Source organism: Sardina pilchardus, chromosome 7 (assembly GCF_963854185.1).
Source record: "Sardina pilchardus chromosome 7, fSarPil1.1, whole genome shotgun sequence".
NCBI lineage: Eukaryota > Metazoa > Chordata > Actinopteri > Clupeiformes > Clupeidae > Sardina > Sardina pilchardus.
The window spans coordinates 25,191,829-25,219,568 of record NC_085000.1 but is presented as its reverse complement, the minus strand read 5'-3'; the positions used below and the strand labels follow the sequence as shown (position 1 = coordinate 25,219,568).

At 44.6% G+C, this 27,740-nt stretch overlaps 1 protein-coding gene across 1 annotated transcript; it reads right to left on the bottom strand.

The window, feature by feature from the left end:
• si:dkey-70p6.1 (uncharacterized protein LOC570575 homolog) lies at positions 1-26,900 on the bottom strand. The gene is made up of 7 exons (XM_062540089.1): positions 26,831-26,900; positions 10,092-10,439; positions 8,046-8,103; positions 7,773-7,860; positions 6,831-7,399; positions 3,990-4,124; positions 1-3,621 (listed from the first exon to the last, which is right to left on the bottom strand). The coding sequence occupies exons 2-7, from the start codon at positions 10,223-10,225 to the stop codon at positions 3,052-3,054; spliced, it is 1,554 nt and encodes a 517-aa protein (XP_062396073.1). The 5' UTR covers positions 10,226-10,439; positions 26,831-26,900; the 3' UTR covers positions 1-3,051.
• Between the last annotated feature and the right edge of the window lie 840 nt (positions 26,901-27,740).

Here is a 27,740-nt window from a genome sequence, read left to right as displayed (position 1 = left end):
TGAGTGCTACTTTATTACAAAAGTATAAACTTGACCCGACATTTTTATGAATAGTAATTTTGATATAAAAACATTACAATCTTTTGCACGTTAGCACTTAATTACACGGTTTGAGTACACACGACCCTGTTGTTTGATTTGCAAACACATGACAGTAGCTGCCACACTTGACTCAGTTTGCCTTCAAAGTACACATTATAGCGGGAATGGAGGGAGGGAAGATCAAATGAAAACAAAAACATAAAAAATAAACTCAATACAACTCACAGAGAAAGCAATTTTGCAATTTTGTCACCAGAAGTCATTCCAAAGAACACAAACAAAAATAAATGTATATTCTCAAAAACACCTAGGATAGTAGTTTCTTCTTTCTCTTTTATAACATATATACAACATTGCATTAACATATATGATAACTGCCATGTACTGGGCTCAAATATGCAGTTTTGTGTGTATATTTGGTCTAGCCAAGTTCACTGTTGTACTTTTAAGTCCAGTTAGGTTTGTCCAGTTGCTATGCTTTATATATATTTATTTAATGATTAACTTTTTTCCCAGGACACACAGAAATACTTAAGTGTCATTTGAATAGCATAAGGACTGTAACACTGTTCATGAGGACCTTTGCACCTTTGCATACAGATTGGAAGATGAAGGTTCATGACCTCCAGGAAATATATAAACTGTCACTCAGCGATTTTTGTAGCATTTTATACAGGGGGTACTTCACAAGTTTTAAGGTACCGAGTCACTGAAGGAGGAAGTCATGATGCTTCTGTCTTCCATTATAAACCAGACAACTGCTAAAGCATTTCCTGGTCAGTGCTATGAGTTTTTTTTTTCAGATATGATTAGCATTATTGTGATCCAGTATCAAGGAAGTAGTCCTGCTCTGAGATCACACCGCAGACCAACACTGCCAATGGACAAAGACCAACCATGCCTTACAACCAGACAGACAAGAGTCAAACTTGTCCTTTTGTATGCCACCTAATATCAGTACTGGGTCCACAATGACATTGTGCTGTCTCCAACAAAATAAAAAAAAGACATTTAAATAAAAAAAATAAACAACCAACAACAGCAATAAATAACCCATTCTCAGGTACCATAAGAACAGTGCTTTTTTTGTTCACTTTTTTAAACGTTTGTTAGTTTTTGTTTGCTTTTCTTTTTTAATGCATGCTCTTTTTCATCAGGCAAAGTGCATAAACAGCATAGACAAAGTAAAACACTCACAGGACTGAACTGTACTTTTATGGCAGTGGTGGCTCACTCACCAACAGTCAATCAATGTCATGTGTAACACAACCAACAAAATCAAAAAAATACATGAGAGCAAAAATATAGTCCCGTTTCCCACCCAGGGTCATGATTGATTAATACAGCTATTAACACTTCATTTCTTTTAATTGGAGGAGATTAAACTTTGTGTGCAATTAGGATTCTCCATCGTTTAGTATTACTCTGTCCCTGAGCATTGTTAACTATAGCATTGCCTTTACTCTAATTTAATTTAATTTAATTCAATTAAAATGTTTTAAATGGGATACCATATGTTCTTGACAAACTACAATAAGTGCCAACAAGAAAGTTACACAAGGAGGGAGGGGTTGTGCTTAACACTGGATTAAGGGGTGCAAGAATTCTCCAATCATCTTGTGCAATTTCATTTTCTTTGTACTTTCAAAAATTCTAAATGTTCTTTTTTGGAACCACCATTGTCACTACAACGATAGTCCAATGTATTTTCTTTCATCATCAACTATTCCATTAAAGCTGTGATCATAGCTTATAGGGGACAAATGTTTTTAGAAAGCTTTGACCCTCAGAAAAGACAGTACTGATTATTCAATAACAGCACTTCAGTAGTCATTATTTAATAACAGCAACTCAGTAGTCATTGTACTGATCAATAAAGGTTCTCTTTTGAGATATCACAGCAAATGTCTTACTCCCACATACACAAATACTGTGGAGATTCATAATTTCAACAACTTATTCTCCCTGCAAAAAGACTATGTTTAGATACAGGGTGACATTGCTCAGTAAACTTTCTCTCCAACTGTTGTGCTCGTTATTTTACTTTGACTTTGGAAGCCTCTCGGCAAATCTTGAAAGTGACACCTGCCACCTCAAGGGGCTGATGACGCGAAAATCAGTCAGTGTGTGTTTTTGTGTGTGTTTGTGTGTGTGTGTGTGTGTGTGTGTGTGTGTGTGTGTGTGCGTGTGTGTGTGTGTGCGTGTGTGTGTGTGTGTGTGTGCAAGTGTTTCACGTCTTTCTTCTAAATCAGGATGGGAGAGAGAGGCTTTGTGCTCTCCAAGATAGACACAGTTTCAGACATATCAATCACTGTTTGGGGGAAAATCCAATAGAAACCTTTTAGACCTGTTTAATTTGATTGGCTCTGAGCGCTGAAACAATTTCCACTTAGAAAAACCCAAAGCCTCTGACTGCCATTATCCGGTTATCATCTCACGAGGTGCTGAAACATCACTGTTCACCAAACTAAAACTCAGCAGATGGGCCATCGAGGGTTAGGAGGAGGAGCAGTTTATGACATGCTAGCAGAAGTGATCAATAACAGCATGGGATGCGCTTTTATGGCACGGCATCGCAGCCCTACATCCACTCTGATGCGAATGCCACCTTCCTTCTCAGACACCGCATACTGTGCACTAAGGCTATGGATGGGTGGGGTGTTGGGAGGGGGGGGGGGGGTTGAGGGGCTTGAGAATCAGCTAGACAGGGATGTAAACAGACTATGTGAAGAGCAATGTGCTGTGGGAGCGCTCACTTCTTCTTTTTCTCTCAATTTTGTTTGTCTGTTTTTTTTTTCTTTTCTGAAGTGTTGAGAGGCAGGGCATGTGTCGTGTGTATGTACTGTATTTATGCATTAATGTCTCTTGTGACTTGAGCTGCAGAGATATGTGTTCTGCGCTGTATTGTACTGTACGGTGGCTCCACACACTCAACCACACAAACACACACACACACATTACACACACGCACACACCTACACACATACACACACACACACACAAGCACCCCTACAAGCCGGTAACGTACATCTCCATGCCATCGTTGAAGGTGAAGATGGTGGTGGTGCTGGAGGTGGCCGAGCTGTGCTTCAGGTCCCCAATGCTCTCATACAGGTTCTCCCCGGGCAGCAAGAGGGATTTGGCGGGCAGATGCTGCAGTTTAGGAGTCTGCTGTGGCGGAGGCGGCGGCGGCGGCTGCTGCAGGGGCTGCTGGGGCTTCTTCTTCTTTGGCCGGAGGGTGGCGCTGGCGTTGGGCAAGGGCGGGGGTCGCTCGCGTTTCCAGGCGCCCGCCCCGGCCCCCGCGCCGCCCCCTTCTATGGCCTCGTAGGCCGGGTCACACTCTTCGGAGCCAATGGCCTCGTAGCAATGGTCCTCCATGGAGCCAGGGGCCGCTCTGGCCCCCTTGGCCTCCTGGGGGGCCCACGTTTGCGGCTTCACCACCACACTGAAGCCCCCGTCGCGGTCGCGATCCCTGTCCCCACGCCCCAAGGTCCGGTAGCCGGTGTTGCCCGGGGGGGACCCAGGCATGGCTCTCTTCTTCTTGCTAGGCTTGCACACTTTGGAGTACATGTCGGCTATCTGAGGACCAACAAGAGAATGGTTTCACGGTCCTGTTAGTCCCACATGATCATGAAACAATTACACATTGAAGGTTTTTTACTAACACACAGACATTTTAGCCCACAATCAGGGTCCCTATAAAACTATGGGGACATAAACTCTGGTGCTCACAAGTAAAGGTTGTCGCAAACCAACAGCCACTGAAAACACCATTTGGGTTTTATGTGAGTGCTGAATTCCTCTGACGGTGTTATACTTACTAAAATATGTGTTTCGTTTAAGCGCTAGTAGTTTAAGCAGCTATACCCCACCACAGACACACACACACACACACACACACACACACACACACACACACACACACACTCTCTCTTATACAAGCTCACCCCAGCTATTGACGGCTGTATGCTCTCGCCCAGTAGTCCTGGTCCTGGTCCTATCTGTTTGTGTTGGATCATGAAGTCTTCATCATCTGGGGGCTTCCATATATACTCCTCGCCATTACCCATGAACACTGCTTCCTGATGGACCAACAGCACAGGCAGAGGAGACAATCACCACCTGCACAATGTGCTCTTTCCACATCATGGTGTCCTATAAAATCTTATATGAATTGGACACCTCTCCTCCACAAAAACTGAAACAGAGATGTGTATGAGGACCACTGAAGAGAGAACCGTTAACATCTACTCCTCCCCAACACAAATGGTCTCCTTACTTTCCATGTTATAGCCATCTCTGCTGCTGTGATCTGGTCTTGATCTGTTATTTGTTATTTGACAACTGAGTTTACTTCAGAGATTCAAGGTGCATAGCAATGGAAGACTTGCACTGCACCCAAACGTTTTCACCAACACTCTGCATGTTGTGTTATTATTAGCAGTATCTCTGATGCTGTAACAGGTAATAAGTATAACAGGTGGTGCTGTGATCTGGTCTTGTTCTATTATAACAGGTGGTACTCAATTGAATTTATTTCGGAGATCTGAGTTGTATGACCCTATCACCTCAGACACGACTAGCTCTGTCTGCTCGAAGTGGCTTAAAGGGACCTCATCTTCAGGAGCCTCACCATCCCAGTTCCCAGCAGTCATCCGTTTCATCTGTAACGATGATAACTGTCTTTCAATCTCTGTGCTGAGTTACAATCAAAGCCCAAAACTGAGCTTTGGATACCTTCTTTTCTGGTCTGGTCACAGTCAATTAAAGCCAAGCCTGTCCACCTGAGACAACGAATGATCACAGATCGGTCTTGGACGCTTTTCTCTAACTGGCAGCTCTCCTTTCATTTCAAATGGCATCGTCTGAATGTCTCACCTCCAATCCTTACCAGCACAAGAACAAACTGCTTGCACATGAGAGAGTGTCTTTGATGACACGACTCTTCTCATGTTGATATTTGAACATAATCAGCATGACTGTGGAGAATCAGGGGGACAATTACATTTGTTCAGGCATGTTTACAAGGCTGCTTATCACAGATAAAGGCATGAAAACACACAGTACATACGTACATTTCAAACGCACACATGCGGTACATACCAGCACACAGCTATAATGCTATAATGATACAACTTACACTGCGACCGCTGTGTACAAAGACAAGGACTCGGTAAACACACACACACGTCACAAACACAACACTCCCAGCAGGGGGAACATGAATAACGAGCATTTTGGTGGCGTCCACATTTCACTTCTGGTTCCATCAGCGTTCGGTTACATCCTGCTCAGAGGGAACTGTGAAGCAACGCATTTACAAGAGTGATGAGGAAACGCTCTGAGTTTTTTTTGCGCTCATTGTTGGTTTGCGTGGCTGGCGTGGCCCCTGCGCTCTGTAGTAAAAATGACAGCTCTCATTAGTCAGGCCAACAGAGGCGAGATGGGTGAATGGGGAGCGGTGGGGGGTTAAGGGGATGGGGGGGATGGGGAGAGGAGGGCCTGTCATAACATCAGACGGCTCCGCAGACAGACAGAGGGTAAAACACACGCACGCACACACACACACACACACACACACAGAAACACATGCACTCGGTTTGGGTCAATGCCGAGGGACAACCATTTCACATAAAGACACACAGAAAGACATAGTACACACACAGACAGGCAAAGACTCGATCATTATTTCAGTTAAACCTTATGGTTAAAAGTGACAAAACATACACTGTATATGTATACAATCACAAAAGAGGCTTCACATATGGCAAATACTGTTGAATGGCAATGACAACATGAGATTTCTCAGCTTTGAAGGGAGCGTAATTACCATGGCAACATGACCTATCCCATTTCATTGAGTTTTACACTCCCCTCCACTGTCACGCTAAACGTAAGAATGGTACGGAATTAAAAGGAATATTTGGCTACACGCGGTTCACGTTTGGCTAACATCAAAGAGAACAAAAGGCGGGGAAGCTGCCTGGCTCTGCAGAGTCATTTAGATGCAGGGGGACATGGCCCAGGCAATGGGGCGTGCTAAACACAGCGTTTCCAAGATGGGGGAGATTAGGCCGTCACACACACAGGCTTTCATCTGCTGCTACACATCTCGCATGTCTCAACAGCCAGAGCCTTGCCGTTATGGGTGCCAGCTCACGTGTTTGAGTGACAGCTCCTTGCAGATTGCACCGCTCTCGATAAGAGTGAGTGAGAGAGGTCTGTATTTCTGGAAATTGCGTCACCTCAGAAGATGGAGATTGCTATGAGGATAATTCTACATGACAGTATCAGTATGCATCTAAAGGGAGGGTTTAGCCTCATTTCCCTGCTAAGTAAGGACTGCATTGATCATATGCACAGAGTAAGAGATTAAATTTGCTACACACCTGTATTCTCTCTAATGTAGATCTTAATCACGTTCAGCCTCTTATGGTTACTTGGTTGCATTAGTCATAAGCTGACTCACAAACAGCACCAGTTATTCATTCAAGGCAGAACGAAAGTCAGATATTTCACCCATGCAGTGATCGAGCCTAATTCCCTGGCTTTTCATCCCGGTGTAAACGTGGTACTAGCGCACAAAAACAGATTTTCTGACACAAATCCCACCTCGTAAATCCGGTACTTTCATTGTTATTGAAAACAGGGAAAAGTCAATACGCGATCAAAATTAACTCATGGATTCAGACCTCCAGCCTGCAGTTCTCTCTACGAGAAAGGGATGCCTGTAGGGGAAAATCAGCATGTAAACAGAAACGCTTGTGGTCAGCGCTCGTGCGTCTTACCTTGGGGAAGGTGGGCAGGTTGAAGGCGTCCATGTTCTTGCGGGGCATCTTCTGGCTGTGCGGGTGAGGCGGGGGCGGCGCGGGGTGCGAGGGCGGCCCACCGTGGCGCACGTCTCCGCTGCTGTGCCTCTGCTGGACGAGGCCCTCCTCCGTCTCCGTCCCGTTGTCCCTCTTCTGCGCCGCCTTGTCCACCTTGCGCACCTTCCGGATGCAGGCGTACTCGGCCGCCTCCGTCGGGCCCGGCGGTCCCATCACCTGCTGCACGTTCTCCGGGTCGGGCATCCCTCCGTCCACGCCGTCTCCGTCCGGGTCCGGGGGCGCAGGGGTGTTGGCCGGGACCGCCGGCGGTGCGGGCGTGTCGGTCTCGCCTGCCCTGCCCCCTACTATGGCATAGAGGGCGTCATCAGGGCAACGGGTGGTAGAGGAGCGGCGGCCCACCTCTGAGTATGTATGCTCTCCATCCTCACCAGTGCCGGGGGGGATCTGCGGGAGCTGGCGGTCCGAGTTGGAACGGCGGCTGGGGAGCAGAAGCAGGTCCATGCTGGCCGGGCGGTTCTTCTTGGACGACTCTGAAGAGGGTTCCATCCGAGAGGAGAAGCGTTACTCACGAGTCATGAGGTCAGACTGAGGTGAACATATCAGGTGACACTCATGGGGGTGATCATAGATCAACCTTCTGTCAGATCAAACAATGTAATGCATTGAGCTGCATGTCTTTGACATGAACATATACAACTAATGTTAGATTCGAGGCAACTAGATAGATAGATAGATAGATACTTTATTGATCCCCAACTAGTAGTTGTGAGCTTGCAGATACATTATCATTATCATTTGAATGCTATGCACACTGTCAAACATTCCCTCTCTGGTATCCTGTTTAAGGCTATAAGGCAAAAAACACATATTAGCAGATCTCAGGGGCTAGTCAGAGGTACATACTCTTTCCGTTGCAGTTCAGTTTGTTCATCTCGTGCAGCTTGGTGTCAGACTTGCTAATGGACCGCAGCTTGGACTGCCTCAGAATACTCTGAGAACAAACAGCAGAAAGGGAGCATTCAGAATATAATTTTTAAAAAAACATGTCAAATACACTCATTTACACCATACACAAAAGATATTTGAAGAGCCATGCTGAAAGAAAGAAAGTAGCCATCTTGACAAAGGTGGGGTTGGTGGTGAATGGAGAGAGAGACGGTGATCTTTGGTACTCACCATGTCCATTAGCCGGTGCTTTCCGCCCTCGCTGGAGCCACTGTGAGTCTTGCCCTTCCTGTAAAGTGTCATGCCAGATCAACCGCTTTGTTTTGTCTGTTGCTTTGGTTTATTTCTTTATTCTATACATCAGTAAAAGACTTTCACTGGTTTAGGACAAAATCACAGACCGCATGCCCATACAAAATGTTGAGAGACAAAGAGGAGCATGTCAAGAGGAGAACTTGGAGACGACAGCGTGAGACTGGGACTGGAGTGTTGGACTCGAAATGTGTGATTGGGGGACACCTGACAACACTTACTGACGAAAATGCTAGAAATGTATTTCATCCCCCCCCGTAACAAGACAGAAACTCTATGCGCCTTTGATCTGTCATCAGCTCTGCTTTGGGGATACCTAGTTGTAAGCGGGTGTGGCTCACTGACCCAAGACAGCAGCTACATGTTTGGTGTAGGAGGTGTGGGCGCTAACATCTCTCCTTTAGCTCTGAGGTGTCTGTCTGCACCTACACCAAAGATGGTAGATCTTTGCCTGCGCTGTTTGTCTGCCCTTTGTGAGACATCCATTCCCAACGACGCCCTTTTCTTGTGATCTTAACAGCTTGTCAAGTGGTGGTGGTGTTTATTGCACATACATAGCCCAGAGAGCATCTGTCTGCCAGTGGCAGACAGTTAAAAATACCACCCAGCCAACATGATTAATATCTTAATAACTGTGATTTGAAAAAGTCCAATAATCCACAACGATAGAGTCGTGAAAACGACTTGTTTCAGTACCCTCTGACAATTAGTACCAAACGAGCACTGTAAAACTTCTCTTGAAGTTTATTTTTAATTCAAAACTGTTATGTGAACCCAAATGCTGGTTATGTTTTCGGGGACCAAGCTGTTCCTGATTTGTGCGTGGGCAACATCAGGAGAGAAACTTCACTTTATGTTTCAGTTACGTACGTGCACCCCAGAGGAGATTCCAATTTTCAACTTACCAAGCTTAGCGTCAGTTTCAGAGCATTAGACTGAGTTACAGCACTGTAGTACAGTATAACAGGAACGTTTTTCTTTTTTTTTTTTTAAATATCACAGCACGAAAAATAGTGGATTAAAAACCTTACCAATCCAATAGCCAGTAATACTTATAAAAAATGGTTTCAAATCCTCCAATTAAACAGAAATAATGCAGCTACTGTGACTACTGAAATGGGGTCTCTGGTGGTGTTTCTGATTGCTGGAGAGGAGAGAGGAAGAGTTTGGGTAAGAGGGAGGAGAGACAAATGTGCGGGGAGATAGAGGAAAGACAGATACGACAGAGGGGGAAGGAGACAAGAGAGATGAGTAGTGTTTTTTCCGCTCTTGAAAAATCGGTGTCTTGTCAGGACCTCATTAACCGTGACACCAGTATTGTTTATCATTGTGATTAACTCTCCCTACTGTAAATGATGAACAACATCTCTGGCCAAATCAATCCTCAGATAGTGTAATGACACCATGACACTGCAGTGTGTCAAAGCCAAGTTTGATTTCTCAAACCCCTCCTTTTTTTTCCGTCTCTTTGTCTCTGCGGTGGTTTAAACATTGAGGCTTGCCAACGAGAGGCCCTCGGCGGAGTCGGGTATTAGCCGAGGTCAGGCCTGTTGTACAGGGCAGGGAGGGTACTTACTGTTACCGGACAGAAAATCTTCCTTCTAAATCATCCTGCTTCACAAATAGATCACATGTGATTAAGAGAGAATGTAGTTCAACTTTTTTTCTTTTTTTTCCGCTATGAGAGAACAGTATGAGGATGATACATTCAGAATACAATATGCCGTAAAGGCAGCTTGTTCAGATACACGGAACACAGAATGACCACACAAGGACTGAAGAACAGGAATAGTGAAGACGTCAAGGAAAGGGGTGGGGGAGGGGAGGAGCCAGGTCCACGGCCCCAACAAAGGTTTGAGGGGGGGGGGGGGGGGTGACGATGACGATGTTGTCCAGGTCCTGAGAGGGGGGGAACAGGGGGAGTTTTGAGGGGTTGGGGCGGAGGGGGGGGGGATTATTCCTCACCTCTGGCATCCCACACAGAGAACGACGATGAGGATGGTGACGACGAAGGCTGAGGCGGCTGCGATGGCCCCCAGCAACAGGACCTTGCCGTAGGGAGGAGCAGTGAAGTTCACCCCGTCCTGCATGGAGGCCATGTGGGAGGGCTGCCACACTCACACACGTTCTCTCTCTCCCCCCTCTCTCTCCCGCACTCTCTCTCTCTCTCCCCCACTCTCTCTCTCTCTCTCTCTCTTTCTCTCTTCTCCTCTCTCTCCGTATATATATTTCTCACTCTCACTCGTTCGCTCTTTTGCTCCCACGCTCGTTCACACACACACTTTCATCCGGTCGCATGCACGGTCGCAAGATCTGAAAAGAAAGAAAAAGGGAGAGAGAGAAGAAGGGAGAAAGAGAGGGAGAGAAAAACAGCATGGGGGGGAGAGGGGGAGGAGAGCGGGTGAGTTGAAATCATCTGAAATTCTCTGGCCCAGCTCCCTTTGGAGAGGACCCAGTCATTAGAGGGGGAAAAAAAAATAGGACATAAATAAAACAAAATACATATCAGATCAGGCTTCATTGAGTCAGTGTACATACTCCACGAGGTGTCATAAATAAACAGAGCCTCATCCATCTCCTCTCTCTTGCCAGCGCTGAGCTGTGAATAAACAGGCGGCCGTGCCAGAGGAGGAGGGGGAGCGCCCTGCCCCCGATCTCTCTTTATTAATCTTACATCTCTTCCGTCCGCCTTTTGCGCCGGGTCGCTGCCCAGCGCCTGTCACTCTTCCTCTGGCTTCTACAGCCGTCATCCGCTCGCTTGGGACTGGGGGGCGCTTTTGATATTTCGCCTCTTGTGGATTCAAGTGCATCAGGTGTGCTACCTGTGCAATGCAGCTACGAGGGCATACGAGCACATACATGTGAAAATGATTATTTCCCTTGATTAGATCTAATGACCCCTCTCACCCAAAACAGCAGCCAGCCCTCCTGACATGGCGCATCAGAATCGCCGGCATCCCCGACCCCCACACCAACGCAAGGACTGCAAACAGCACTTGTTATATAGGGGATATCTGAGAGTGTTCCCGAAGACAACAATTAACCTCCACCGCAAAGCCCTATGGGAGATTCAGTGGAACAAGACAGCTGACTCCCACTTTTCACCCACAACACACCATTCATTTGACTCATACACCCACCCCCCCACCCAACACACACACACTCTATGTCCTCCACTCACACCACCCCACCCCATCCATTCCAACCCTCAGCAACATGCACTGTGGATAAATATCAACTAACAACAGCACAACATCAAATCTTCACAATCATCAAAAACTCATATTGCAAATGGCTGCTCCTAGATAGCCTACATACTGTAGTAAATAAATATTCAAAACGAGGTGCGGTCGAGTTATTCATTAAAAGTAAATCATCGGCTTAGACTTCTTTACGTACGGCAAAGAGTAAATCCATTTCTACATACTCACACATGACCTGAGAGGGGAAACTTTATTATCTGTGCCACTTATTCAATTTAGAGGCAATTTCTCATTGTATGAAACAAAGGAACACACTCTGTATGTAAATGACAATTTGGCTGTGCTTTAATCTTTGCACTCAGCTGCTTAAGGAGGATCCAAGGCAGAGAGTGAGTCACAGCACAGGCTAAAAATACTTCTGTGCAAAAGGCACAGCCACTGAGCGGCAAGATGCAAAGAGACAAAAAAAAAAAAAAGAAGGACCTATGAAAGGATGAATGCTATGTTGCCGCAACTATTTTTTATTTATTTTTTCAGGGCAGGGGTGCTTGATCAAAACAGATTCTGGAATATGATAAAACTTTTCTTGAGTGAGGATTTTATTGCCAGGGAAGAAAAATGCTTTTTAAAAATAATCTTTATTAAGGTTGCAAAGCCGCGGACATGTTTTGACACCTCATCTTTATCAAAGAGTGCCTTACCAAGGTTGTCTCTTCATTTTTGTTTAAATCTGTTGTGCCTGTGTGTACATAAGGACCACTGTCTGTCAGAGGTAGATACCCATTACTGTTTCATTAGTAAAGAGACTTTTCCACCCTTTGGAGTCTCTTAATTTAATTATATTCTAACAATAACACCTTAAAAGAGATGTGTCCTTCCTTAATTCCTTTTCTGGAAGCTGGATGGGTTTTGTTGGGTCTGCTAAAGGAATAACTAAGCAAAACAGCATTTATGACATTCTGTTGCTAATAATTTTTTGAAAGTTCTTAACAAAAACCCTCCACCTAGCACCTTGAAATTGACAGTGACGAGCAACACCGTACCAACAAAAAGGGCAACCAAGTTTAACTCGTACAAGGTTGTGCTATGGAATGTAAGTATGTTTCCTTGGAAACAATGAACATACTACCGTTTGCATTCATCTACTTCCTGAGCCTTTAAAACAAGGACAAAACGAATATGCTCTTCACTTGTATCATTACTGTGAAGTCTTGATCTAACCAACGGTTGCTCTCTGTAGAAATGCAGTCTGAACCCTCCCTTCAGGCTCCAGATGCAAATATAAGGAAAGTCTTTCCCAGCTCAAGCATGTGCTGAAGAGGTTTAATTCCTGACTGGAAGACATTTGGCCCTTTATTTAAACAGTGTATGCAACTGCCATGGTGGCGATACAGTGCAAGGTTCCCATGATATTTTATTGGATCAGCCATTAACCTTTACATAGTCATCCAAAGAGTCTGCATCAGGGGTAAGTGCCATTTAATGTGGAATGCTGGATATTACACAAATACAAACCACACAGTCCCTACATATGCTCTGTCAATAGACCACGCATCTAAACAACACTTATTCCATATGTCCGTCTGCCTTTTTCTTGACCTGTCGTAGTCTGTGCGGAACACTTAAAGCAATTGAGCCTCAAGAGGTCATATTTTAGAGCGATTTTAGATCAGCTAAAGGGCATTTTTTGGGCACAACGTGAAGCCAAGATTCCTCTTAGAGATTTAATCGGAGGAACATTTGCTAGATTGATTGGCTGTCAATCAATATGGGACTGAGTTTCAGAGACAACTTCAGAGATTGACCAAAATACAATTGCACTGACTAACATGTGTTATCCTCAAAAGATGACACCTGTAGTACAGTGTGTAAATGAGACTACGATGGAAAACAAAAAAGACATATCTCCCTGACAAAATGAACCACTGGAAGCTGGCACAAAACCCCCAGAAGAAAACATCCATTTTGTTCCAGTGACAGCAACACTGTTGCCTTCAGCAAAACTCACAGCAATCCACTTATGCTTGTGCTCAGACTCTAGGGGGAACACTGGGGCAAAGAACAACAGGACTCCCATCCGACCTAATGAATCCATATTAGTGTCTCTCTTATCACAATGTTGTCATCACACTTTGCTTAAAGGAATAGTTCGGAATTTTGGACATAGGACCTCATTTCCAACTTTACCGAGGTGATATAGGTCGGTGGAGACCGTTTTTATCGCGTTTAACCCCTTTCTTCAGTTGCAGCGTCCCCCTTTGCTAACGCTGGTTCTTAGCTAACACATTTCTACGGTAACATCAGTCTGACATCAACAACAGTCTCACTCACTCCACCGCACACCCGAGACAAGTCAAATAAAACGTCAGACTATCGATATACGTGTCCGTGTTGATAGAATAATTTTAGAAATAAAACTAACCTTGCAACTCAATGATTTATTACATTTTGAGGGACTCTTAATATCAATCCGCCACTGCCATACAGGGAACAAAGTAGGCTATTGCAATGCGATGCAAGGTTAGTTTTATTTCTAACATTGTTCTATCAACACAGGCATGTGCATTGATAGTCTGACGTTATCATTTATTTGTTTCGGGTGTTCTGTGGAGTGTTTTCAGTGGCGGGCTGGATGTTACCGTTGACTTGCGTTATCTCGGCACCTAGGTTAGCACGAGATGAACGCTGCAACTCAAGGAAGGGCAGAAATTCACTGAAAATGGTCTTCACCGATCTATATCACCCCGACTAAGTTGGAAATAAGGTCCTATGTCCAAAATTCCGAACTATTCCTTTAAGATAGACTTCATCCGACAAGAACAGGAGGTCTTACATGAATTGCTGCCACTCCTTGCCTTTGCCTGAAGTGATATTTACAACAATATTTCTTATGCTAAGGTGTCTATTCAAATTACAGCCAGGCAACTGAGATTCTGTGAAATATCTTCTATCCATAATGATCTTTTCTGCACTTTATTAGGTGTGTCTTGTTAGTAACGGCTTGGACCCCTTTTGCCTTCAAACACCGCCTTAATTATTCATGGCACAGATTCAACAAGGTGCTGGAGATTTTAGTCCATTTTGACAGGATAGCATCATGCAGTTTCTGCACATTTGTCGGCTGCACGTGATGCAAATCTCCCATTCCACCTCAAACAAAGGTGCTCCATTGGATTGTGATCTGGTGACTGTGGAGCCTCTTTTGTCATGTTCAAGAAACTAATTTGAGATTATTTAAAATTTGTGACACATTGTGTCACTCTGCTGGAAATAGCCATTGGAAGATGGGTTCACTGTGGTCATAAATGGATTGGCAGGATCAACAACACTCATGTAGGTTTTGGCTTTTAAATGGTGCTCAGTTGGTACTATAGGGGGCCCAAGAAAATATTTCCCCACAACATAACACAATATACCGCCCCCAGCCTGAACCACTAATACAAAGCAGGATGGTTTCATGATTTCATGTTGTTTACGTCAAATTCTGACGCAGTCATCCAAATGTTGCAGAGGAGATGGACACTTATCAGTCCAAGCAACATTTTTGCAATCTTCTGTTGTACAATATTCTTGAGCCTGTGCACATTTTTGCCTCACTTTCCTTTTTTTTTAGCTGTCAGGAGTGGAACCCAGTGTGGTCTTCTGCTGCCGTAGCTCATCTACTTCAAGGTTCAACGTGTGGCGCATTCAAAGATGCTCCTCTGCATACTTTAGCTGTGGTTATTTGAGTTACTGCTGCCTTTCTATCAGCTCGAACCAGTCAAGCCATTTTTCTCTAACCTCTGGCATAAACAAGGCATCGTCACCAAGATAACTTTGTTTTGTTTTCTTCCGTGAACCTTATGGTTATTTGTGAAAATCCCAGTAGATCAGCGGTTTCTGGAATACAGACCAGCCTGTCTGGCACCAACAACCATGCCACATTCAAAGTCACTTAAATCACCTTTCATCCCCCATTCTGATGCTCGTTTTAAACTTCAGCAGGTTGTCTTGGATATGTCTACCTGCTTTAAATGCATTGAGTTGCTACCAGTAGATGTCTGTGATGATAAGCAGTTGAACATGTGTACCTAGTGAAATAGGCTACTCGGCTGCAAATCGCAACTTCTTCTTGTTCAATACTCTGCTAACTTCTCTTGTCCATTTCCCCACCACTTGTTTCAAATTTGTTGTCCCATTTTCACATGTAATTCCACACTTCACCATAACAGCTTGAGGACAGTTTGCTTTATCTTGCTCTTATGACAAACAGTTTATTAAGTTTATTCTACGTGTCTACACGGTGCTGTTTATATTGCCTATAACCAAGAGAGGCAGCGAGAAAATATGAAGTGGCATCTTTTTTTAATGTCTGAGAGGATATTGTCACCTAGCTGATCCAGAAGTCTTGGCCCTGGCAGCTGAAGTGAAGGCTAATCTAAACACTCTGCTTTATTGCATCACTGGCTAGGTCCTGATATTGTACCTCTCAGAGGTATCCCTGGATGATGTCTGGTTCTGACAGATGCCAGCTGAATAATGTAATTTCACACGGATTTGTGATGGATGGAAGTCTGCGGGTAACATATTACACAAATGACATTTCAAAATACATTAGTACTGAGGATTTAAAAATGTACAACATATGAAACTTGACAGAAAACATGCATAAACAGACCTAAAAACAACATATATTTCTCTGCCCATAACCTATTGGCCAATAGTCTGTTCTTTTAAGAGATATTTTCGAGATATGTGTTGTTTTTTCTTAAATCCTCATTTTGCCAGATGCCAGTTCCCTGACACTAACGTAAATCCTGGTCACGACACTTACTGCCGCATCAGCCGTGGAGGAATTTCACCTCCCTTTAATTAGCCGTAATAGTTTATCGGTTCACAGCAGCTGCTGAACACATCATGAGGTATGATGAGCACCATTCAGCGATAGGTAGCAGAGACACACACAACCAGCCAGGCCAACGTCTCTATTCATTTACAACATTCATACATGCACACAGCACATGGCTCCACAGTTCACAGTTCTGAGCTGAATCTACTGTTTCTGACAATGGCTCTCTCTCTCTCACTCACTGCGTCTGCGTTCTTTTCAGCTGCAATAAGAGATCTTTTGATAGATAAGTGAGTCTTTCATAGGCCACTGGATCAGCTCTGCTAAGGCATAGAGAAACTCAACTGGCAGCTTTCTCTGCAGCAGCAACAACACAGCGACAGCCTACCCGACATGCAGACAACAGGAATAGGGACACACAACACACATATTCAATTCATGGATGCCTGGAGCAACGTGTAGGAATCACCCTGGGAGATCTCGCCGACGTTCACCGCCATTAGTTCCAGCTTAGATGATTGTCTGGAGTGGCCATGGGGACAAAGTGGGTTTCTGTGTTTGGGGGGGGGATTAGTGAAATGGGACACACAGTGAAATGGCACCAGTACACGGAGACCATTTCAGCCTGGAGAGACACTGAGAGCCTAATGATTCACTCAGCAGGACAGAATTTCAAGGTGTGGATGGGTACAAAAAAACAGTGGAAAACAGGGGCTTTGTTTAGCTAGTGACTTGCTAATATGCTCAGTGACAAGAGCTGGCATTGTTTTTATAGTTAAATAGCTATGAGGATGATGGCAAATTCCACAGATGTTTCTGATGTGTATAATTCACTTGCAGAGTGAGCATTTGTAACATTTCCATGGATGAGATTTTCTAGATGTTCTTCAAATGGTACAGCAACAGCATGTTGTGATTCTACCTCGCCAAGAAAATCATACTAGGGTCTAAAAAACCTTGAGCTACTTGGACCCTTGTAAAGTGCTCTTAACACAGTGGTGCAACCAACTGGCTCTTCACTTAAGCATTTTATCTTTTGCTACTAAATATTGATACAATTTGATTAATAAATCATTACTCCCATGGTGGAGAGTGGTATCCAACCAAGTGCTTTTTGAAAATAAATTAAAGTTAACTCACTACCTCCATTTATGAGACCATCTTGGTGAATAAATGAACTGGGTGAATCAGTTCAGAGACCGCAACTAATTTCACACTCCTGACATGTTCACCAGAATTTCATCTTTAATGACGTCTAGATCTAGGAAATAGTGAATTATTTTTTTTATTTTTTCTTGTTTTTACATTTTTAAATGTTCAGTTGTCATGTAACACATCTCCAACTAGCACAGCAAATATGTTTGTTTGTCACTGGAAAGTGTTTTCATGCTAGAGCAATGCTGAAGCTATCTAGATAAGATGTTAAATGAGCCTTAGAGGAGACCTCTGACTGTCAGCACGTGATTGGCCCTGGCCCTGAGACCAGCAGTTAAACAGCCAATTACGGCGAGTCAGCAGGAGAGCTGGAGGTGCTCTCCATCATGATGTCCACTCGCTGAGAAACCCTAAATTACTACCAGTAAAGGCAGCAGGAGTCTCTCTCTCTCTTGCACTCTCTCTCCTTCTCTCGCTCCCTCGATCTCTCCTGTCCACACACACACACACACACACACACACACACATAGGCAACTGGAGAACTCTTCTCAGATACTGATGGAATATTGGGTACCCGAGTTGTAGGTCAAAAGGATTACATCTGCCCACAAAAAGAAATATGAGATTCGGAGGGTCTGACTGGTTATGCAGAGCCAACATCTCAGCCTGTGGTGCATAAAATGAATCCTTAGACCTCATAACAATAAACACTCAAATTGCACAGGTTTTGCATTGCCTTTGATTGTTTTGTGACTACTTTCAAAGCAGTACAGCAGAACCAGTAAAACGGTTCGCTTTTATTGTATACTTCAAAGTCTTAACTCGCAAAAAAGACATTAAAAAGTCACTGAGTCCTGGCTTGTGTCTAGAGACTGCCAGCAGAAAATGGGTCTCACAGGGAGGATATTATAGAATCACAAAACTCACAAATCTCAATATCAGACAGCATGAGAGCTGTCTTTGAAGATCTGGCATCTGAAGATAAATGGTTATGGCCATGCACCAGTATTACCCAATAATACCCACGTACGACTTGAGTTCTGCCAAAGAAGTGCCAATGTGCAGACTCTGTCTCATGTTCAGAATCTCTGGTGCACCTACAGTATACATCTTAGAAACCAAGCGGCAGTTCCCCATTGGATGTTTAGTGTAGTTTCTGTACAATATACTGTATGTAAATATATTCATCAGGGAAATCAAGGTGAACTTTGTCAGTTGTGTGCATATTGTGGTGTATGTATCTATGAGAGTGTCTGAGTGTCCTCCTCCACCTCCATGCCCACCTGTCCATCTGTGTCCACTCCCCTCCATCCTTCTCCTCACCGTCCAGCCCCTCACCTGCCAGCACCTGCCCACCTGGGCCTTGGTATGCGCCAGCCTCTCAGACTCCATCAGTCAGGCCTCTCTCTCTCTCTCTCTCCGTTTCAGTCTCCCGTATATTACTGCTGCTGCTTCCCTCCACCAATTCTGTCTGTGTCATCCTGGAGTCCCTCTCTCTCTGCTCATCCCCCAGCACCATCACCACCGCCCTGTCCTGCCCCCCCTCCCACCCCCCCGCCCACCCGTCCGCTCTCCCCAACCTCCCCTCTAAATGAGACTGATGCCTCAGCACTACCCTGCCATCCCCATCTTCAAAGCAATCTTTCTCTCCCTCTCTCTCTCCCTTTCTCTCTTTCTCTCGCGCTTACTCCTTCTCTCTGCCTGCCAACTGGCCAGAGCACGCAGCGATCAGTCCAACCAGCTACCTGAGTACCTCTGGCTGTCTCCTCTACAAAATGAAGGCCCTTTCCCCCTGAACCCCCCACCCCCACACACACACACGCACACACACACACACACACACACACACCCCTACCCCGGCAGTGCAGTCATTGGCCATCTCTCACCCTGTTGGTTAATCCCCTGTTTCCCAAATCCAGCACAAGAAAAGAAGTTCAATTACTTGTGAACTTTCGCCTGCCAGATCCCGGCGCTCTGCCTCTTCTCCGGGCAGGACTACCTGACAAGACGAGTGCAAAAGGGAGCCGCGGAGGAGGGATTAGACGCCAGGGTTCAGAAAAGCTCACCTGTCATTTCCAAACACAAACTGAGCTTAAGGAGCCAGCCTTCCTCTCATCTATCACTTCCTTTCTCCCTCTCTTTATCTCGGCCCCCCTTCCTTCCCCTCCCTCTCTCTCTCCCTCTCTCTCTCTCACACACACACACACACACGTACACCCCCCCACCCACCCACGCACGCACGCACGTGCACACACACACACACACACACACACACACACACACACACACACACACGCACACACACACACACATACACACACACACACACACACACGCACACACACACATACACCCCCCCACACACACACATACATACACATACACACACACACACACACACGCACAAGCCTTTTGGCCCGTGTAGTTGAAAAGGTCAGCGGCGTCTGAGCACACGGAGCTCTTCCTGCATTCAAAGGCAGCGATGTCTCGTTATCACCATATCTGAATTCTGAATGCATGGGTCTGTCTCACCACAAGTCAACTTTAATGTCAAACTCACACACACACACATCCTCCCACCCACCAGAGAAGAATTCTTCGCCAGGCCCTTTAGATTTAAGATGAAGACGAACAGGTCATATGTGTCTGAATGGGGCGCTTATATGATAACGCCCACATTATAGTGCTTATAAGAAATGGAATGTCACAAAATCATGCGGGACGGTTTCTGATGAAGTGAGAATAATTACTGAGTATTATTGTTGTGATACGCGATTTCTCAGTTTTACATTTAGCCAATATGATGGGACACAGATACAGTCTTTCCCGTCTCAAAATAACATAAGAAGCAATTACAAGCTAATATCTCCCGTCTATGAGTAACCATTGAGTCTGTGCTGAGTGTAGACAATCATGCTCCCACTATTCCCAAAGCAGAATCTTTGATCTTCAGCAAGTTGCAGTGCAACGAGGGCAGGCCCTTTTTTTTTATCAAAGCGTTTGCTCCCTCGAAACTGAACCTCTGACCTCGCTGCTGCTCCCGAGTCGCCCGGCGAGTTCGGCAACAAACATGAGCACAAACATGACACAGGCCGATGCAAACATTACCCCTTACTCAGGTCATCAGTGTATTGTGTGGGTAGTCCCTCAGCGCAACAGAGGCGCTAGCATGGTTAAGCAAGAGGAGACTCAATGACTATGTTGTTGTCTCTTGGCCCGAGTCCAGGCGCATCGCAAGCAAGCCATCCCTCAAACATCAGCCTCCTCCTAGCCCTCTCCACTGGCTGGGTTTCTCAAAAGTAAACAGATAAATATTGAGCAACTCTCCAACAATGTTGACCCTGTTTCCTGTTTTCCGCTCTTCACAATAACACCACTTCCCATAAGAAGCCACCTACAGGTATCACTTTCATGTCCTTGGTAAGGTTTCCACCTGTCAACAAACATTAAATTGACTACTGATATCATTTTATCTTCATGTTTTCATTAAAAGGCTATTATTGACTGTTGTTTCTTATCAGACTTAGTGTAATAACATTTGATTAGGACTAGAGAAATTCATCTGATCTCTGGGATTGAAATTCAAAAAGGGCAGAGAACTCTATTACAGCATCCTAAGAGACATTCAACTTCAGATGAAATATGTTCATTTGAAATACCCTTTACATGATGTCAAAGGTCTCACCGCCATGGCAAGTCTATTTCAAACCATTGCCATATTAGGCTACTATGTAAACGATGTAAAGAATACCAACAGAAAATCTCACCCAAGTCTATTTATAAAGAATAATCTGTGCTATTTGGTCATTAAGTCCAAATACAGAGCATATAAAAATGGTGCTTGGTACTTAGATTTCCATTAACCACAGCAACCCATGTGTTGGAGTCAATGGCTTGATGGAAAGAATCCATAACCATCAAGTCACTGTTGTTGTGAAGGACTGATGTGGCAGAAGAGCAGGAAGCCCTCTTCTCTTCCCTTAGGACCACAAATATCCCCAGAGGAGTCCTGGATTGTCTCTCACTCAGCGGTGTGAATACTGCACCCTGGTGGCCATAATTAACATCTGGAGGACCTACTGTTCGTCTATATGTCTATGTGCTGTATGAACTCATGGACTAAGGCATCTTTGTCTACAATCTACATTATGCCTGATTGCTTGGCAAGTTGCTCACATACTTCACACTTCTCCAATTTAAACCTAATGAAACAAAAAAAAGAGTGAGTGGTGTATAAATTGCAGTCTAAATTGCATGAGCCAAAATAAGTCTTTTGTGCATTCTAAGTTACTTGTATAATGTATGACCAAAAGCCGGCCATTCTCTTCTGGCTTTTGCAATGCTTCCACTTGCAGATCACGTCGGAGCAGACACCCACTCCCCCTTTTCTGCCAATTACAGCTCGAAGAGAAAGAAGGAGAGACACAGAGACATGGGGGACTGACTGACTAGCATGGCTTTAATTACCGCAAAGCCCTACTTTCCACGGGAGGAACTGGCACGCACGCACGCATGCAGCCCCCCCCCCCCCCAACACACCCGAACCCCCCAAGACATGACTCTCCCTCTCTCCCTCCCTCTTCCTCTCTCCAAACGTCCTCCTCTCTTTCTTCTTCCTTTCTTTCAGTATCCGGATGGACTTTTCAAACATCAGAGGGAGAAAGTGTGTGTGTGTGTGTGTGTGTGTGTGTGAGTGTGTGTGTGAGTGTGTGTGTGGGGAGGGGGGGGGGGGGGGGGGGTAAGAGAAGAGGTACCAGACTCTTTCATGTCAGTATGTGAGAAACGACTAATATTTTATGACTTTATGAAAAAAGAATATGTTTTCAACAGAATTTTCAGGATTCAAAATTAGACACAAGCTTTATCATACTTACTGATGCTTTTTCCGATATCAGTGAGTGAAACGGAAAGTGACTCATTCTTCCATTTCTCTAATATTGAACCTATTCCTTTCACAGAAAACAATATGCATTTCCTGGTTGACTATAACAAGTCTGGTCTTGAAGTTATTAATAATGTTCCATCTGCTATTTGCTTTTTGTTCATGTAATATGCTATACCTGTTGGTCCATGGTGCAAGGGTATTTTTAATGCCTTTGTTGGTTTTTTCAAAATAAGTCTTTGTGGACGGTATATGCCTTATCAAATAAATTAAATTAAATAAGATCAATTGTCTTTAATAAGAGCGGTGATCAAAGGACCTTTCTCTATGACTTCATTTCCCCATCATTAGAAATTGACCTGTGCAGCTAAGATATGGCCAAAGGAAAGCCATTAGCAAAGCTAAATGCTTATCATACAGAGCAAACCAGCTCAAAACATGCAGACAGACCAACATATTCAACATACAGTAGATTAAACATTAACAAAGAAACATACTGATTGAAAATATGAAGATTGACAGAATGATCTTCTGATCACTCTGATTTTGGTTTCAAACAGTGTTTACTCCTACACTAATAATACTGGATGGATGCAGACAATAACATACTGTATAATATGACTAAGTCTCTGCAAAACCACTTCCCCAAATGCCACACATCCAGCACATGTCACATTCACGAGCCAGTGAGAGAAACAATATACTGTGCGGCATCTTTCTTAGAGGGAAACACAATTAGAGTTTCTTGCGACCTCTCTCGTTCTTTCTCTCTCTCCCCCTCTCTATCCCTCTCTCTCTCCCTCTCGCGCTCAGCTCCAGTGATATCTCCTCTCCTCACCAATACAGGCATGGTCGGTGAGAGAACAACATGGCATATTCATCATCATTGTCGAGTGAAGCAAAGCGTGATGAATTCTAAAGTGGGGGTGTGTGATTCAGCTCTCTGACCAGAGAACTGTTCTTAGGCGAGGAGAGAACTTTTAAATGGAGCTTTTTTTCCCCTCCCAGGTTTCTTATCGCCACCCAACAGACGCTGGTGGTGGGCACGGGAATCTGGCGACGGGGCAGGGGTTAATATTTACTCATTTGGGCAACCGGTGCCGAGGAAAACAGGTGAAGATGAGGTTACGGTTGCGCTTATGTGCAGGGATGGGTGGGCGGGCGACTCCACTGGTGGATTTCAAACCTGGAAAATATCTGGGGCACCAACTGCTGAAGTGAAATGGAATTTCCAGTAGGGGGTTCAAGTTTGTGTGGGGAATTCTAAAATCTGGTTGGGGAGGAATGAAGACAACTATTACAGGACAATGCATCATTATCAAGATGATAAGATAGAACCAAGTAATAAAGGTTACTGATTTGCTGCTCAATTCCCCATTGGAGTATTGTGAACCCTGGACCTGACTGTCTAAATATTTGATTGGTTGATATTAAAATGGCACAATAGGACAGGCAGAACTAGCTTCCAAACTGCAGATTTTGCTTATTTCCAGATTGCACATTTCCTCTGTGATTTTGCACGCCTGTTGGTGCCATCTACCCATGGGATGGAAGAACAGCAGAGGTCTGGCATCCTGGCTTCACAGTGACCTATAAAACCCTGCAAACAGCAGACCTACAAAAACCCAATCTTCATACGAGGCAGCACCGAGGCCATGCACTTCTTACCTGAGGCACTCTGGCTTCATTAGAACCATACCATGTCAGAAGTATAACAGACCCCTCTTTGATGGCATGTGTGGTACATAATTATCACCATTGACTTTGCTGGTTATCTACAGTGATCAAATCAATTTGGCCTAATTAAAGGGGCAGAGGACATCTAAGGTCAATACTTCCCCACTGTCATTTGAACATATGGCCATGCATGCCCTGGCACACGGATGGCAACAGTAAGAGAGGACGACTAGAAAATAGAGCAGCGGTTGGATATCCATAGTATATTGGTGCAGACATGGCACTCTCTGGAGACACACTGACCAAAATGGAGTTTTCAGGGACAACCGTGGCACAGTCGTACAAGAATCAGCATCGTTTTCTTGTGCATGGCTTTGTACAGACAAGGCCGTTTGTACAAGTTGTGCTATTACAGTCTTGCAAAATTGTAAGCTGCTTTTTGCTATCACAAACTGTGTTCTAACAAGCTATGGTGCAAAAACAAATTGGTCTCTTTTAACAAGCAAATACCATTTTCAACTTTTTTTTTTTTCAATTTTTACTAACCAATCGGGACCATTCCAAAAGGCATGGTCTTCGCCTGGCAATTATAATTGCAGATAGAAGAACGGAGATGGACCCACAAGAGCTAATTACAGCATCATTTGGCAGTGAACACTACATGCAGTAGCTTTAAGGCAGACGCAAGCCCCTCTGAAAGTAATCAATATATCTCACATTACATAAGGAATAATACTGATCAATACAGGTCAATCCTGCAAATATGCTGAGGATTTTTCTCTATGGTGAAGGGAGACAGGGCATCCGGAAAGTTCTCCAATATCCATAGTCTGCCTCTCTTGCCTTGAATGTGATGGAATACTATAGGTTTTGTCCTAAATAGCACCACGGGTCTCTTGTGCCAGTAAATCAACAGCCACTAGCCAATATGACACAACAACCCCCTGGTTCAGTACAGGCAATGATGAGAGAGTTCATCAATAATGGGTAATTGGTAGATCCCTGCTTTCGTGTCTTGCAGAAATTACCTCTGCATGCAGTGTGTGTGTGTGTGTGTGTGTGTGTGTGTGTGTGTGTGTGTGTGTGTGTGTGTATGTGTGTGTGTTTGCAAGGCATATTACAGACCATGGTTCAGACTGGCCATGTCCCAGACATCCAAACATAAAGCCTTGCTCTTTTTTGACCATTTGTCAGTATGCATATACTCTCCCTGTTTCTAGCTGAACATTGACAAGTCCTCTCTTATTGTCCTTCTGTATGTGAAGAATAATAACAAGTCTACCTCAATTTGGTCAATCAAACTGAAGCACATGTGAGTGGATGACCTATTTCACAGTCTGTGAGCCAGTTCACACAAAGTGCCACCCCCCAAAACACATACACAATCATCTCATTTGATGCCCATTGATACATCTAATCATTATACACACGTTAGCAATGACTTCCCTGGGAGCATCCCTGTTTTGGTGTGTGTGTGTGTGTGTGTGTGTGTGTGTGTGTGTGTGTGTGTGTGTGTGTGTGTGTGTGTGTGTGTGTGTGTGTGTGTGTGTGTGTGTGTGTGTGTGTGTGTGTGTAAGAAATGGACAACGTTAGCAATAACATCGTGATCGTGCCTAAGCATTTCGCATACATTTGAACATCTGTGCATTTGTTTCCACCAGATCGGTTGTCTGACTGATCGGCACTGACCTAAGGTACGCGTCTGCAACCGTATTTCTACGAATAATTCTACGCCACAGCGCTCACACCCACCCACCACACACACACACACACACGCACACGCACACGCACACGCACACACGCACACACGCACACACGCACACACGCACACACACACACACACACACACACACACATACACACACACACACACACACACACACACACAACAGCAGCAGATACATACGAATCTTGTTAAGGGGGTCATGCACCTCTCATCATGTCTCACACCTTTAATCGCCCCCACCCCCTAATTCCTGAACCGTTGCTGCACACCAGCGCTCCACCTTTGCGCACGTTTGGCATTTTCCTCTCATAAACAACCCTTACAGTTAGGACTGCGGCGATTCAATCACCCGCATACAACAGGTTAGAGACAAAAATCACACCAAACACACAACACAGACGCTGACAGCGGCTGTCAACGCCTCATCTACGCGAGCGATAACGCAGATCAGACGCATGCAATGAAATGTCATCAAAACAAGTGTGGATTATACTAGTATTTGGTATTTTTCAGCGTTATGCCTTTCCGCTTGTGCAGCAGCTAAGCGCGGTCAACCCTATATTCAATATGAGTAATTCGTTGCTCCCTTGGGTATTGTCCCACCAATCATCATAGCACTCCGAAAATAATCTGGCAAGATCAAAGTAAAATGTACGCGCAGTGCAGACGCCTCTCGGAGGTCAGCTATCAACGCGTACGCCAAAGGATTTCCCCCATTTCTTTCTTCAGGAAATACACGACCATTAAAGGTGTCGGTGTATAGTTGATTGGCCCCATGATTCATAGTATTGACCGGAATACTAAGTAGCATTTGTTTAAATTGACTGCGAAGGCGTCAATTTCCATTTTCCTCGTCTGCAATTACATCAAAGTTCTCTGATGAATCGGCTAATTAACCGTCGAATCACAAAGGGGACTGCGGATACATTGTGGCTGTTGCACACGTGTCTGCTGTCTTAAACGTATGACAGAGTAAAAATTAATCGTTGGCATCTGGGCTATCTTTCCCCATTCATAATGGATAAAAGCAATTCATTAGGATTCACATAAACCAGACGACAGATTGTAAAGAAATCTAGGGTATAGGCTAGAGGATAACCTTAACGTATGGGCGACCCCATTTTCCAAATCCAGTTGCAATTGATGCGACATGGGAGAGGTACATCTGGATTTTACAGGAAGAGAAGGAGAACATGCTTGAGGCAGAACATTGCGCCAGGAGGTCGTACTCACTCAGTTAAGAGATTCAAGGGGCGCGACGCCACGCAGTATCCACCTCGCCGGGCTTCTCTGCGGCTGAATTTCTGGCTCCCGGTCGGACCCCGCAGACTCCGCACGCATAATCAATTATGGGCGCTAAGTTGGAAATGGTATGTGACAGAGAGCATGAATGCAGCATGGCATTTGGCATCCCCTTTATCACCTCCGAATGCTCGCATCCTTCTCTGTGCGCACGGCTCCCTTGCAGGGCGCAGCGGCAGACTGGCACTTCAGTTATTTCTTGTTGCCGCTTGTTCTCAATATTAAACTGTCAGATTTGCTTCCCGGTCTCTCTCTCCCCTCTCTCTCTCTTTCTCTCTCTCGCTCCCCCCCTCTCTCTCTCCCCGGCTGTTCCTTCGCATCGGTGGCAGTAGCCTACCATGTGACAGAGAGCAAAGCCCCTCGATTCTTGTCACTTGTTATTTGTATTTAGCGCCACCTACTGGAAGACCTAAGCAGTGTATAAGAATGCAGGTCATGTAGTAAGGCATCAATGGTATTAGGTTGTAATCCCAATGCATGATTCACTGATGTAGAGTTTTCTAAATCCAAACCTAAAATATAAAAAAGTGGCGGCATATATGTAGAAATAGCTCAGAGTTTTGAATATATGTGTTATATTCACAATTTATGAGCAGGGTAGGCTATATCCTGTAGTGACCGACATAAGACACATAGAGAAACGTTGAAAAGGTACATTTTCACTTAATGTTATGATGGATTATTTGTAGATAAATCCAAAACCAACCCACAATTCAGTTCAATCTGAGTCATCAAGTGTCCTTAAATATATTGTCATATATTATCATATGCAGGCATACTGAAGACACAGTAGGCTACTTGTAGACTACTTGACCTTAGAAATTGTTTAGCTATAAGGACA